Source organism: Medicago sativa, chromosome 3 (assembly GCF_051527215.1).
Source record: "Medicago sativa cultivar Bolivia chromosome 3, Bolivia_mono, whole genome shotgun sequence".
Lineage (NCBI taxonomy): Eukaryota > Viridiplantae > Streptophyta > Magnoliopsida > Fabales > Fabaceae > Medicago > Medicago sativa.
In genome coordinates this window covers 13,717,298-13,732,422 of record NC_140751.1, presented here as the reverse complement: position 1 = coordinate 13,732,422, position 15,125 = coordinate 13,717,298, and the positions used below count along the sequence as shown (strand labels likewise).

The following is a 15,125-nucleotide window of genomic DNA, read 5'->3' as shown; positions in this document are numbered from 1 at the left end:
TGTTCTTCCTCACAAATGAGGTATATTTAGAGCCTAAAGCCTCAGACAATGCATTGAAAACGAGTTACAAGTAAATAACTAAAGAATTCTAAAAGTTTGTAACTATTATTTCTCATTGCAGAGGGCGCACTATCGTGCTTGGAATGCGCATTGTCGTGCTTAGAAGGCGCACGATCGTCCTGGCTTTGAATTTTGAAGACTATGAAGGGAGCACAATCATGCGAGGTAGGCGCAAGGACCGTGCCTAACTTTCGACAATGTTGCCTCCAATTTCTTCAAACAAGGTGCACAGTCGTGTGCTATGGGTGCACAGGCCGTGCTCATTTTCTGGTCTTGAAAATTCTTCCTTTTCTTCATTATTTTATCCTAAACATGAAAACTAATATTTTGTAGTAAAATATCTCTAAAGAAAGACTAAAGTTCCACAAATATTATTGAATTCAAATGCTAAAACATCCAAAATCAAGGCTTATCACAAACCACGTCTTCAATACCTTTCATTGGTCACTTCCCTTCAGCAACCTCCAACCTAGCTTTCTCTCTATCCTCTTCACGTAAATAAGTCATGTTCTTCATGACTTCTAATAGCGCCTTCCTCTTTGACTGCCTCCCTGACACCTCATTGATTCCTGAAATGCTCACTTTCTTTTCTCCCGCGACACACTAACTTTTTCTCCCTCAAAACGTTTTTTTTCTCCCTCGAAAACCTAAAAGAATACATAATTTTTCGAAACGTTCTGCATTAGCCCATACACTTCAATGGTCTAAATACACATTATTGAGAGCCCTACTCAACTTTTTAGCATCATGAACTTTCACATATCTTAAAAAAAAATACATCAGAGCCCTAGCATTTCTATTTATTGAAACAAATTAATCTGTCATAATGCCACATACTTCAAAACCTTTCCTGAGATCAGAATAATAATGTAGATGTTCTAACATGTTTGTGAAATAGTAAGTTACCAGTGAAGCTTCTAAAGGATCGTGTCTTGACTGATAAATAGTAGAAACCTTGTTGCGTGTTGATGACCGTGATTGATTTCATCCCATAACAAACCTGACACACCTAACCCTACTGGTCAAACACATGAATGGTTGAAAAACCCTTGCAGAATCGCGACATGCAGAAACATAATGTTGCCTATACTGCTCGCGACTGGCAGAACCATGATCTCACTTGTACTACTAATGGCTAAAGCCAAAATCCTATCCCTGTTGAACACTTGTCAGAACTAGTTCTCATGTATCCTCTTAGCCATGAAAATTCCTAACTTGTATTATCCTCAATTAATCATTCGGTTGGATTGCTTTCCAACGTCGAGAGCTAACCACAATCCACTCTTCTCAATCCCTGCCCTTCCCCCCAACCCCACCCACAGTTCCACCCTTGTAGGAGCCCCTCCCATCCTATTATTCCTCTCCACCGGTAAAAAGGAGTTCTGGCGATGTGGCCTTAGAGTAAACCTAGGGATGCCACACCTCTCTCCCTCATGTATTTTCTCCAAAACGCTTGTTAATAGAAAATTGACAGAAGTTTTACGGTTACTGAGTGCAACTGATATGTTAATTCCATGTATGTAAACATTGCTCTTAAAAAAATATGTTCATTGCATAGATGTTGCTACTCTTAAATGGATAATATGAATGAGATTTAGTCATTTATAGTTATATATTTTTTTTTGCATTTTGAGTATTTATTAATATTTTTCATTTAAATTTAAGACTGATTGTTATTTAAAAAGTTATCAAAATTAATTAGTGATAAATGTAAAAAAGAAATAAAAACAAGATGTTTGAGACAGTTTGAATCGTTGCAATTGCTAATAAGATCCCTTCAAACAAAAAATATACACTTCATGATAGATACAAACCCTCACAATAACTTTTATTATAGTTGTAATGATGGTAGCTTGAACCGTCTTGAAGTGACTCAGCGACACGTATATCCTCGAAGGATACCCAACCGTCGCAAGTGCCCAATCTTGACCTTAAGAAATTCAATATGGATGGGTATATGCATACAAATCTTTGGGGTAGTGTTAGTTCCATATAGTCTACATTTATTAGTGCTAGTCCATTATATTTGTATTCGTTCCAATCAATCTGAAATAATAAAATACGATAAATTATAAAATACGATTATTGTTAGATTTTACATTCTTTTCAGTTATCCAGATTTCAAATCTATGAAAAAATCAAAGTGGTCCGCCACGGCAGGGCAAACAAGCTCACCATCGGCCATTAAACACCACCCCATAAGGGAGGTTAAGGTGGTGACGTCGAAAGGAGGCCAGCGCACCACCGATAATGAAGCTACATCTCGTCGAAGCTGTTTGGATTGGTGGGGAAAAGGAAGAAGGATGGTGAAAGGGTTAGTGTTAAGTTTAGGTGGTGGTGGAAATCTAGAGAGAAGGTTGAGAACCTCTCTCTAGCTTTTCAGTCATTTACCATGGAGTGACACCATATTTATTAAACTTTATTAAAATCCAAATAATATATAATAATCCAAAAACAACAACATCGACAACAAAATCATCATTATCATCTAATCACTACACTACCACCATCAACAACACCACCTAATCTCATCATCAAAATCATTAAAAAAAATGAACATACATAAAATCATTTAAGAAACCCTCTTTAATCCAACACCTAACTTCACCCCATTTTTACTACCCCGCCATCAAAACCCCTAATTGTACACCTTCAAAAATATGATACTTAAAATTGATATTAAAAAAATTAAAGAAAAAAAATCAAATACACTTTCCAGTTTCTAGATGTTCATGCTTCTGCAACGACATCATTCGAGAACAACAAAAATTCTAGAAAAAAATTTCAAAACCAACAAATTCAAAATCTCAATACATGAATGTTACAACCCCAAGGGAAAAACTGAAAAAATATTTTTCCAAGTTGTGCAAATTTGGAAGAAAAAAAATTGATAATTTTTTGAAACAACACAAAAATTAATACCTCAAAAGCAACAAAGGAATCGAAAAAAGTTAGGTTTCAAATAGAGGTGCTATTGAAGATGATGATAGATGAAGGATGGAAACTAACATGTGTTTTGCTTTGGTTTTTGGTGTTTGACATTCTACTCAGCTGGTTTTGCTTTGGTTTAGGAAAGAAAACGAACGCTCTGCTAGGGTTTCCTAGCAAGAGCGTCGTTTTGCAATTCAATTAAATTCTTCACGCAACTTTTATTGAAGTAAGAAAACCAGAAAAATATTTCTGGGTAAAAACGGAAGGATCTTTTCATTGAATCAAAAGTAATATTGTTTTACAAATTGATTAATTAAATCTAAAGTACCTAGTGGGCTTATATAAGGCAAAAGGGGTCAAACTAATTAACTACAAATAGGAAAAAGCCTAACAAAGTAACAAACAACCCAACATAAAGGTAACAAAATACATCTAATACAATCAATAATCCTAATTTTGTATATTTGATACTCCCCCACAAGCTGGACTATGCAGGTTGATGAGGCCAAGCTTGGATACAAGAGAGTTTGAAAAGTGGTTTTGTGAGCATATCTGCAATCTGAGCAGTAGAAGATATTGGGAATAATTTGATGAGGCAACGTTCAATATTCTCTTGAATAAGGTGACAATCAATTTCTATGTGCTTGGTACGTTCATGGAAGGTTGTGGGCTAAATGTATTGCAGATTTGTCATCACAGGAAAGAGATGTGGGTTTGGTAAAAGTGATGCGAATGTCAGATATATTCACGTTGTCAGATATATGTAACTCTCCTTAAAACTAAAACAGAGAACGAAATAGAGCAGGGACTAAAAGAATCAACAAATTCCCATAAATTGGTATAGAACTTTCTACATTAAAGGAAGAAAAAATAACAAAAACATGTTACAAACACTTTATAATTATAAACCTAAAAGAACAATGTTAAATTCTAGGATTAAAACGATTGTTGGAGAATTCTTGTTGAGCAACACATGCAACCTTAAAATAATCTGGACTTGAAAATTTGCTAAAAACATCCATGCTTCCATCTCTACAAGTTTCATTGCACAATTTCATCATAACCTTAGCACAAGACCTTAACTTCTTCTCTGAGTATCTTGTGCAGATCTTCAAAGCCTTGCTCCAAAACGGGTACCTTTTAAGAACAATTCTTGCACAATACACAGCAGAAGCAGCAATTATAGAAGGTTTATAGTCACACACAATTGGATAATGCGTCAAACTGAGCTCAGAAAAGAACATAACCATATTCTCCATGATCTTGTCCTCGTCGGATAAAAGACACGCCTTAATGTTTCTGACAAGAAATACATAAGGCGTTGGAACTGTTAAAACCCAATCAAGCTTTTGCAGAATAACATGCTCTATATCACGTATTTCATCTGAAGTGCAAGAATATTGTGTTATGTATTCCAACTCATAAACACCAAGTTTACCTCTTTCTTCATACTTGGAAGCTAACAGCAACGAGGCGAGGCCGAGAAATTCAAATTTCTTCTTTGTTATTGCTTCAAAATTGGATTTGAAAAGAAACCGATCAAGAATGTTGACAGATAGATAAAGGGTTTCTGGTGCAAGTTCAAGACCATAGTGTGTGTCAATCAAAAAATCTACCACGTTTTTTCTCATTTCACAATCTACCTTACACCCTTTTGAGATGGTGTTAACTTGACACTCTTCAAGATGATGGAATTGGTAGAAATCATCTTCATAGCCACTCCAACTTAGTTTTTCTTCATCGTGGTTGTGATTTGTAGAGTGGTGAATACGGTAACAATCTTCCTTAACAGCTACGGAATAAGAGCGAAAACAAAGCATCTTGATTATTGAGATTGAGAGAAAGAATAATAGTGCTGGAAGAAACATGAAAAAGGGAGAATAAGAATGATGTTTCTGGTGTTCAAAGGTGAACAAGCATGTGTATTTATAATAAAGATTTAGGGTTTTTTTTACCGTTGGTACTTGGTTGTGGTATTTTAGGAACCTTCCTCGAAGAGAATGATTGAACACATATACGGTGGCATTAAACTCTCAACTAAATATTCCGAAAAAACCGTAAGACAGAGTTAGAAAAAAGTCATGTGATGTTATTTTTATAGAAAATATTTAGGGTTTTTTTTTACCGTTGGTTGTGGTGTGGTATTTCACGAACCTTTCTGGAAGCTAATGATTGAACCTATATACGTTGGCAATAAACACTCAGCTAAATATTCCGGAAAAACATGAGTTAGAAAAAGTCATGTGATGTTATTTTATTTTTTTAAAGATCAGGTTTTGGTTTAAAATTAAATTTATGCAATTAAAAATTAGATTTAAGTCATAGTTACATTAAAAAGCATACAAAAGATTAAAAGGCATACAAGAGATAATTTATGGACAATGTAAATTTTTCTTTCAAAAACAATGTAAATTTTCTCTTCACTAATAAAACAATAGATATTTTTTTGTCCCCGTCAACATAGAACAGTTGGTAGTAGGGATGTTCGTGATACGATTTAGATCGCTTTTAAAGTAAAAAATCATCTAATCCAAAATAAAAATTACAAGTGGTTCAGTTCGATTTTGATATATTAAAAAAAAAATTATCTGATCCAAATATATGTAGTTTTATTTGCAACGGTTTTTGGATATCCAAAATGTAGCATGTATTTTTGTATTAATATTAGCATTACACATACACACTAAGATAATAGGTTTGATGCACAATATATCATAAAATGTATTTAAAAAAATCACTTTGCAGAATAAAAATGATCGATTATGTTCGAAATATATGAAGTAGTGATAATATAGATTAATTAATACAATATATAAGATTAAAAACCAACAAGAAACAGAATAATGCAATATATAAACTACTAAAAGAATAAATAAGTATTAAAATTTACTTTTGCGGTTGATTTGGTTTTGAAAAGTGATATGTAATCTGATTTGATTCGAGCGATTTTTACAAAACACCCACACACAAGAAAACCAAACCAGCCGCAAAGTATATCGAAGAGATGTGGAATAAGCGTCTAACTGAACAAATTGAATCAAATGATATGAAATGCAAGGTGGGTCAGCTGAAGAGATACCTAACATTTTACGGATAAGAGACCAAATAATGCCAAAAAAAAAAAAAGATCACACTGCAAGAACAGAAGATCAATTGTTTCATCCATCCCGAACCCACTGATAAAAAAAAAGAAGAGAGATTGCTTAAAGAATTTTACACCAAATTAAATGGTCCTTCATTGGAAGCTGTAACACCCCAAATTTCCCATAATATATTTTGTGTGTGTATATATATATATATATATATATATATGTTCATGGTATAAATCTCTAGTTATTATTTTAAGTGATTTTATTTTTATATGTATGTTGCTTATTATTGTGACATTGTATGAATTAATAAGAATTGCGTGCATATTTTATTTTAATTATTTCTCACTATCATCTTATTTAATTATTTATTTTATAAATAAATATTTCTGTGTCTTAGTAATATTTTGATTATTTTTTCTTACATTTGTAGTTGTTATGGTGTAATAATTTTATACGCACTTTATTTGATTTGGAAGTAATATAAAAGGCTATATTTTATTTATTGATTTATTATTTTAATCATTTTAGAAAAATGATAGTAGTTTACTATAAGTATTTTTGGGATAATATTAGTTATGAGCGAGTAAAATAAAATTAGTTTATATTATTAGTGGGTGAAGAGAATAAATGGGTAGATGTATATAGTTGAGTGAGCGTAATTAATAGAAGAAAAGATATGAACCAATGATTGTTAGAATGGATTAGTACATGTGCAATGTATCTATACTATATATAAAGAAAACAACTCCTTTCAGTTCTTTTGGGTTGACTTTTTCTTTCCAAAAATGCCCTCAATTTTCAGTACAAACAATAGATGTAATAAATAGATAAGAATAAACTTAAATATTAAAATAAAAGTGTAACAAACACAAATGTCCAGTTTTTTCCTTTATCATTTAAAAAATGCAACAAACTAGATGAGTGTATATATACTTACTTTTTCATTATTCCAATTATACCTTTAAACAAAAACTTTTTCTATAATAAAGATTGTTGTTGCTGTCATTAAAAAAAATAAGAATTTAGATTACATTGTTTTGTTATATTGTTGGTTTCATTGACATAGATAATCATAGTTAGTTTGATTTGTTATAATCTGAAAGCAAAAAACATTTATATTTTTACTTTTAATCAAAATTAAAATTTCATAGAAAAAACACAGTTTATGATTTTCAAACGTTAGCGCAACTAAAATAGCGAAAAGACGGGCACGTCTTTTTGCTAGTTTGGAATAAGAAAGACTTAAAACCCTAACCTAAGAAGGAGAGAGAAAAAACTCACGGGAGAACAACAACAGCAGTGGCAGCGGCTTACATGAAGAGGGAAAACAGGTCTTGATGCTAATCAACTGTCCAGAAAACATTCTCCGATTATCCTCAAAATTTAGTATGTTGTTTCTTACGTTGTGCTGGTATATTAAAATCACTTTTACAAAATTTTAGCCTTCCCAATACCTTTTCAAAAACCTCTACTTTCTCCGTTTATGAATTTCGCTATTTTGGTATATTCTTCTTCATCGAAGGTCCGATTTTACTGAAATCTGTGTCAAAACGTTTGTGAGAATACTACTTATATTATCTGAAGGTTAATTATCTAATTTTGGATAAGTGTTTGTGACCTACTTTTGAAATTGACATTTTGAAACTGTCTGCGTCACACCAAAGCACTTTCCGCCACCGTTGCCACTCATCCATCCTAACCTGGAGTTGAGCATAATTTATCGTAGATAAGAATGTATGGTGAGTTAGGATATGACACTAGTATTGAGCATGGGATAATGCAAACTCTACGTAATGCAAAGAAAATAAGTAAAGGTTCCAAATTGTGTGGGTTATACATGTCAAATGGCTCTACTGATTTTTGCAATGTATCTAAAACAAGACAAAACATGCATGATAATTATGAGATATGTGGTTTTTATTTGTCGCATGTTGGTGACATGGGTTTAGTTGGACTTGATGAACAAGGTTTTCTAGGTGATTGAACTGAACTGAAAATGTTATAAATAGATATCAGCCTTGAAAGGCAATGGCAAGAATATACATTAAATATTAAACATCACTGTAATATCCCACTCGACGATTAATGGAGTATTACTAGTCAAACGTGTCAGATGACAAATGTTTAAGGAAAATAAGTATGATGGAAATTTTTATTACGTAATGACGGATAAACACGAGTTATGTAACAGTGCCAGTTAAACACATTTAAGGCAAGGGCGTAATGGTAATTTCATGCAAAAGGGGTATTTAAGTGAATTTGGCCCAAAAATATCTCATTAATCATATTCTTTCTCTCTCTAGGTTTTGGGAGAAGAAATTCTCTCCTCCTTCTCTCTAAACCCCACGCCCTCCTTCTCTTCTTCAATCCTTCCCAAATCTTTTTCCAAATCAAAAAGTATGTTGTACAAGATTCCCTCAAGATTTTATGGTACTTGGAAGCTTGGTTTGGGTTGTTTTCACTACTCCTCTTCCTCACCAAGAGAAGTTCATGAAGTTAGGGTTTGAATGATACTAAGAGAAGATGATGCTTGGAAGCTTGGAAATCAAGTGAACATCTTGGTAGCTCCATGGTCAAGAATCAAAGAGAAAGATGATTTGAAGTTGGATTGATGAGCTAAGGCTATGGATGCACGATGAATCAAGAGCTAGGGTTTGGTTGCCTGAGCTTGGAACTTGTAGCAATCACAAGAATCATGGTAGGTGAGTTCTATAGATAGTTTTCCACCCTTTGGATCATGTGATTTATCTTGTAAGGAAAATATGAATTCTAGGATTTTTATGTATGAGATTAGTTGCCCTTTTCATGCCATGCTTACTAAACACGTAAATACTTGCCATATGAATGTTTTACAAGTATTCTATGATCAATAAAGTTCAAATATGCTTTGGGTCACTTGGTTTTGAGGTTTTTGAGCCAAAAATGCCATTATTGCAAGTTCTCGACTGTCATAACTCGCCGGGCGAGCAAGTACTCGCCATGGCGAGCTAGACCACAGAACATAGGGTCTGCTCGCCACCAACTCGCCATGGCGAGCTGACAGCATCAAAACTTGTTGTTGGCTCGTTTCAGGCAGTTCTTTTTGGGCGGCTTCGTGTCGGGTTTTCTCTGTGATGTTTTTATAGAAGTAAACCCCTCAATCCAAGGTCCTATTTGATAATCTTTTAAAATGTTTTTGTGTGAATGAAGCAAGTATTTAACATAATTAGTAATGCACGGCATACGAGAGAATGATATAATATAAGTCGGGTAGCAAACTAATCCTTAGGGAAGGGAATGATGTAGAGCCTCGACATAGAGGGTCGAGAACTAGAAGGCTAAGCATGAGTCCTAGGTATGTTAAGACGCGAAGTGTTTAGTGTATTCTCTTCGCACGTGAATATGATTGACCATGCAAGCATGTTAAGCTGTGAATAGATAAGTTAATCCCTTCACTACGAATGAGAATGACTATGTAGGTAGTTTACCACTAATCGGGTAGATCACGGACCCATGGGAAACGAGTAAGCATGAATAGGTAGTTTACCACATATGGTGTATGATTATGTATGATTATGTATGATTAACACTATGATGTATGTGTAGTTTACCACATATGGGATCGTTTAAGGATCCGTGGTAAATGAGTATGTAAGACGTAGGTGTCGTGAGAACGGGATAATCTGTTGGAACAAAATGTGTTTAACAATGAACCTTAAAGAGTTTTGATGATAACAAGGTATTAAAAATTGTAAATTGGACTAGCTAATATTTGTTCAAGTGTACAGGACCATAATTATAAAGTTACATCATCATTGGTTCTGAATGAGCAAATAAAGAGCAAAAGAAAATGAAGCTTAGATGATTCTGAAGGCAAAGCGCTCCTGAAGTCAAGCTGCTCCTGAAGAAATAGCGCTCCTGAAGTAAGCTGCTCCTGAAGAATAGTGCTTCTGAAGACAAGAGGTCCAGAAGCCACATCATCAGAAGCTGCGTCATCAGAAGCTGCAGAAGTCATATCATCAGAAGCTGCATCATCAGAAGCTGCCTCATCAGAAGCTATTTCACCAGAAGCTGAATCTCAACTGGATTTGCAAAAGATTCAAGAATTGAAGAATTATCAATGCAAAAGCTGTCTATTGGATTCGAAAACACAAACAAAGGATTAGTGGAATTTTGCAACGGTCATTTCAAAGGTGTTTGAAGGCGTGTGCTTGCAATTTGGACGAAAGCGTTGACATTGTACTTTGTACGAATTGTACAACCACGTTCTCCACTACTCTGTTTTGTGTCCACGATACAAGACAAGAAAACAGCTCCAGAATACGGTCTCGCCTGCATATATGTTCCTTTGGATAAGGAATGGATTTCAAATTGGTTCTTCATAGGACAACAACCAAATCAGGCAAAAGATCATTGGTGAAAGATCAAGCTTCAATAACGACTCTTTGGTGTGCTGGCAATTTCACAACGTCTCTTTCACACCTCTATATAAAGGAGTGAAGACCTAGAGTTTTGGTAATGCAAGAACGCTGAACGAAAGACTCACAAGATTTTCACAAGTACCAAACCTCTGCTGAAATTGTTCTGCATTCACTTAGAATTTCTGTGTCTCAAAGTCATATCTTAGAAATTCTTAAGTCCATTGAGTCTGTATCTGATTTGTATTGTGAGCACCTCTGATTGTATATCAAGTGTTCAACCTTAAACAATTTTCTGTGTAATTTTGTTTAGTTAGGAAGTCTCTTGCAGTTGTGCTTGAGCAGGAAGTCTCTTGATTGTGTTCTTGAGCAAAGGAAGTCTCTTGCTTGTGTGCTTGAGCATTGGAAGTCTCTTGCTTGTGTGCTTGAGCATTTGTAATCAGATATTACTCATAGTGAAATCTCCTTGGAAGTGCAAGGGGGACTGGACTACTTCCGGATTGTGGAAGGAACCAGTATAATTGCTTTGTGTCGTTCTTCTTCTCTCTCTCTGTTTTATTCCGCTGCATTTCGATTCTGATTATCACTTCAGAAGCTGTCTCACCTAGCTTCTGATCAGTGTGTTCAGTTTTTAGGAGAAACGAAGAATTTTTCAAAACACAATTCAACCCCCCTTCTTGTGTTTTTCTCACCTTCAATTGGTATCTAGAGCCTTGGTCTGTTGTGTATCACTTAACCGTGCAACAGTCAAAGATCTGAGAAAAACATGTCTACTCCTCCTCCTACTGGTCCTAGTGATACTAGCTATAAACATGTCTCACATGATTATAGTGATAGTAAGAAAACCAGTGTTGGAAAAGTTCCAAAGTTCAATGGAGATGCTGAAGAGTTCTCTTGGTGGAAGACCAACTTTTACAGTTACATCATGAGCCTAGATGAAGAATTATGGGATATTCTGGAAGATGGTGTTGGTGATTTAGTCCTTGATGAAGAAGGAGCTGCTGTGGATAGAAAGAAACATACTCCAGAACTGAGGAAACTTTACAAGAAGCATCATATTATCAGAGGAGCTCTTGTCACTGCCATACCCAAAGCAGAATACATGAAGATGAGTGACAAATCCACTGCTAAAGCTATGTTTGCTTCTCTCTGTTCAAATTATGAAGGGAGCAAGAAGGTCAAAGAAGCAAAGGCTCTCCTGCTTGTACATCAGTATGAGTTATTCAAGATGAAGGATGATGAAACTATTGAAGAGATGTACTCAAGGTTTCAAACCTTAGTTTCTGGGCTACAGATTCTAAAGAAGAGCTATGTTGCTTCTGATCATGTAAGCAAGATACTCAGAAGCTTACCTGCCAGATGGAGACCAAAAGTGACTGCCATTGAGGAAGCTAAAGATTTAAACACTTTAAGTGTCGAAGATCTTGTTAGTTCTCTCAAAGTTCATGAGTTAAGTCTTAATGAACATGAGTCTACTAAGAAGAGTAAATCAATAGCTCTTCCATCCAAAGGCAAGTCATCAAAAGCTCTCAAAGTGGTTGAATCTGAAGAGGAAGAACAATCAAGTTCAGATTCTGAACCAGATGCTGCTGAAATGGCCATGCTCTCAAACAGACTTCAATATCTGGCCAAGAAGAACAGAAAGTTTCTCTCCAGAAGGGGTAACTCCAGAAGCTCAAAGAAAGAAGATCAGAAGGGATGCTTCAACTGTAAGAAGCCTGGACACTTCATTGCTGAATGCCCTGATCTTCAAAGAGAAAAGTCAAAGGACAAGTCAAAGAGGTCTACAATCAAACCAAGCAAACTCAAGAAGCAGATTAAGCAGAGTTTAATGGCAACCTGGGATGATTTGGGTAGTGAATCTGGATCTGATAAAGAGGAAGCTGATGAAGATGCAAAGGTAGCTGTTGGGTTGGTAGCAACAGCAACTTCAGAAGCTGGATCAGATTCAGACTCAGAAGATGAAAACGAGGTATATTCCAAAATTCCCAGAGATGAACTTGTTGAGTCACTTAAAGAACTTCTTACAGATTTTGAAGTAAGAACCAATGAGTTGAAGGATTTAAAAGAAAAATATGCTGATTTGGTACAACAGCAAAAATCAACTCTATTGGATCTGAAAGCTTCTGAACAAGGACTTAGGGGCTTTGACTTCATGTGTAAAACATATGAAGATCAGCTCAGGTTCTTATGTCAGAAGCTACAAGAAAAGTGTAATGAAAAACCTTTAAGTAACCATGAAATTGCTCTTGAAGATTTTATTATATCTGGCATTGACAGAAGCAGAGTGGCTTCTATGATTTATAGCATTTACAAGAACAACGGCAGAGGAATTGGTTTTCCAGAAGTGAAACTTGAGAAAACCAATCTAAAATCTTGTTGTGAATGCATCAAGGAAGGTCTGAAAACATTCTTTGTACCAGAAGGGGCTGAGTTGGAAACTGTTGTTCAATCAGAACCTGAAGCTTCTAGTCCTAAGGCTAAGATTATTTCAACGCCAAAGAACTCTAAGTCAAAGGCTATGATCAAATCTGATTCCAAGACTTCAAAGGTCAGGATCCTGAAAAGATCAGAACCTATTCCTCAGAGTCTGGTGAAACCAAAATCTGGGGTTCTGAAGTCTAAGTTTCAGAAGAAGATAGTTACTGCTTCTGAAGTACAAAACCTAAGGTTATGGTTAATCAGAAGCAACCCAACTCACAGCACAAGGTACAAGAAGTGAAGAGTAAAGCCTTAAGTACTAACCTTCCAGGACCCATAGAACAATGGGTACCTAAATCAAAAAATGTCAATGATGCAGGTATGTCTAAGAGCAGTGCCAAAGCAAAGATCATGGTACCTAGACAGCGGTTCCTCAAGACACATGACAGGAGACAAGTCCATGTTCCTCAGCCTAACAATGAAAGAGGGAGGAAATGTGAAATTTGGAGGCAACCAGTCAGGCAAGATCATAGGTACAGGAACTATTGGTAATTCCTCTACCTCAATTAATAATGTATGGTTGGTAGATGGTCTTGAACATAACCTTTTGAGCATTAGTCAATTTTGTGATAATGGTTATGATGTGTTTTTTGAAAAACCCAACTGTACAGTAATCAACAAGGAAGACAAATCCATTGTGTTCAAGGGAAAGAGAGTTGACAATGTGTATAAAATCAATTTTTCTGAACTGGCTGATCAGAAGGTGGTTTGCCTACTATCAGTGAATGATAAGAAATGGATGTGGCACAGAAGGTTGGGACATGCTAACTGGAGGTTAATCTCTAAGCTTAGTAAGTTACAACTTGTGAAAGGGCTACCAGACATTGACTATCATTCAGATGCACTCTGTGGTGCATGTCAGAGAGGGAAAATTGTGAAATCATCTTTCAAAACCAAAGACATTGTTTCAACCTCAAGACCTTTAGAATTACTCCATATTGATTTATTTGGACCAGTGAGTACTGCATCCTTATATGGAAGTAGATATGGATTAGTCATTGTTGATGATTACAGCAGATGGACTTGGGTGAAATTCATAAAGAGTAAAGATGTTGCGTGTGATGTATTCAGTAGCTTCTGCACTAAAATTCAATCTGAAAAAGAATCAAAAATTTTGAAAATCAGAAGTGATCATGGTGGAGAATTTGAAAATGAGCCATTTGAAGCTTTTTGTGAAAAACATGGAATTTTCCATGAATTCTCTTCTCCTAGAACACCACAACAAAATGGGGTTGTAGAGAGAAAGAATAGAACTTTACAAGAAATGGCCAGAACCATGATTCATGAAAACAATTTATCAAAACATTTTTGGGCAGAAGCAGTGAATACAGCATGCTATGTTCAAAACAGGATCTATATTAGACCTATTTTGGAGAAAACAGCATATGAACTCTTTAAAGGAAGAAAACCCAATATCTCTTACTTTCATCAATTTGGATGTACATGTTACATTCTGAACAACAAGCTCTACCTAAAGAAATTTGATGCCAAGGCCCAAAGAGGAATCTTTTTAGGTTACTCTGAAAGGTCAAAGGCATACAGAGTGTATAATTCAGAAACACTTTGTGTTGAAGAATCTATGCACGTTAAATTTGATGACAAGGAGCTTGAAGATAAAACTTCAAAGCAAGGTGAAAGTTTTGCAGAGATACAGGTTCCTGAAGCTACTCCAGAACCTGATCAGATAGCTGAGTCTGAAGATAGTCCAGAAGCTGAACCCACATCAGAAGCACAAGATGAAGCTGCTTCTGATGAAGCACAAGATGGCTCACATCAAGCAGATCCTCCCAGAAACACATTCAAACACAAGTCTTCACATCCTGAGGAGCTAATCATTGGAAACAAAGATAGTCCAAGAAGAACAAGATCACATTTCAGACAAGAGGAGTCAATGATTGGACTAATCTCAATGATTGAACCTACAACAGTTGATGAAGCACTTTCAGATGATGGATGGATCCTAGCTATGCAAGAAGAGTTGAATCAATTTCAAAGAAATGATGTGTGGGATCTGGTACCCAAACCTCAGCACAAGAACATTATTGGAACAAAATGGGTATTCAGAAACAAGCTGAATGAGCAAGGTGAAGTAACAAGAAACAAAGCCAGGCTTGTTGCACAAGGGTATAGTCAACAAGAAGGCATTGATTACACTGAAACGTTT

At 35.4% G+C, this 15,125-nt stretch overlaps 1 protein-coding gene across 1 annotated transcript; it reads right to left on the bottom strand.

The window, feature by feature from the left end:
- Positions 1–3,914: 3,914 nt before the first annotated feature.
- Positions 3,915–4,853, bottom strand: LOC146935916 (G2/mitotic-specific cyclin S13-7-like). The gene has a single exon (XM_085749119.1). The coding sequence runs from the start codon at positions 4,809–4,811 to the stop codon at positions 3,915–3,917; it is 897 nt and encodes a 298-aa protein (XP_085605245.1). The 5' UTR covers positions 4,812–4,853.
- Positions 4,854–15,125: the final 10,272 nt, after the last annotated feature.

Excerpts from the sequence above, each read along its gene's own strand:
- LOC146935916 (XM_085749119.1), bottom strand. The coding sequence starts at position 4,811 with ATGCTTTGTTTTCGCTCTTATTCCGTAGCTGTTAAGGAAGATTGTTAC.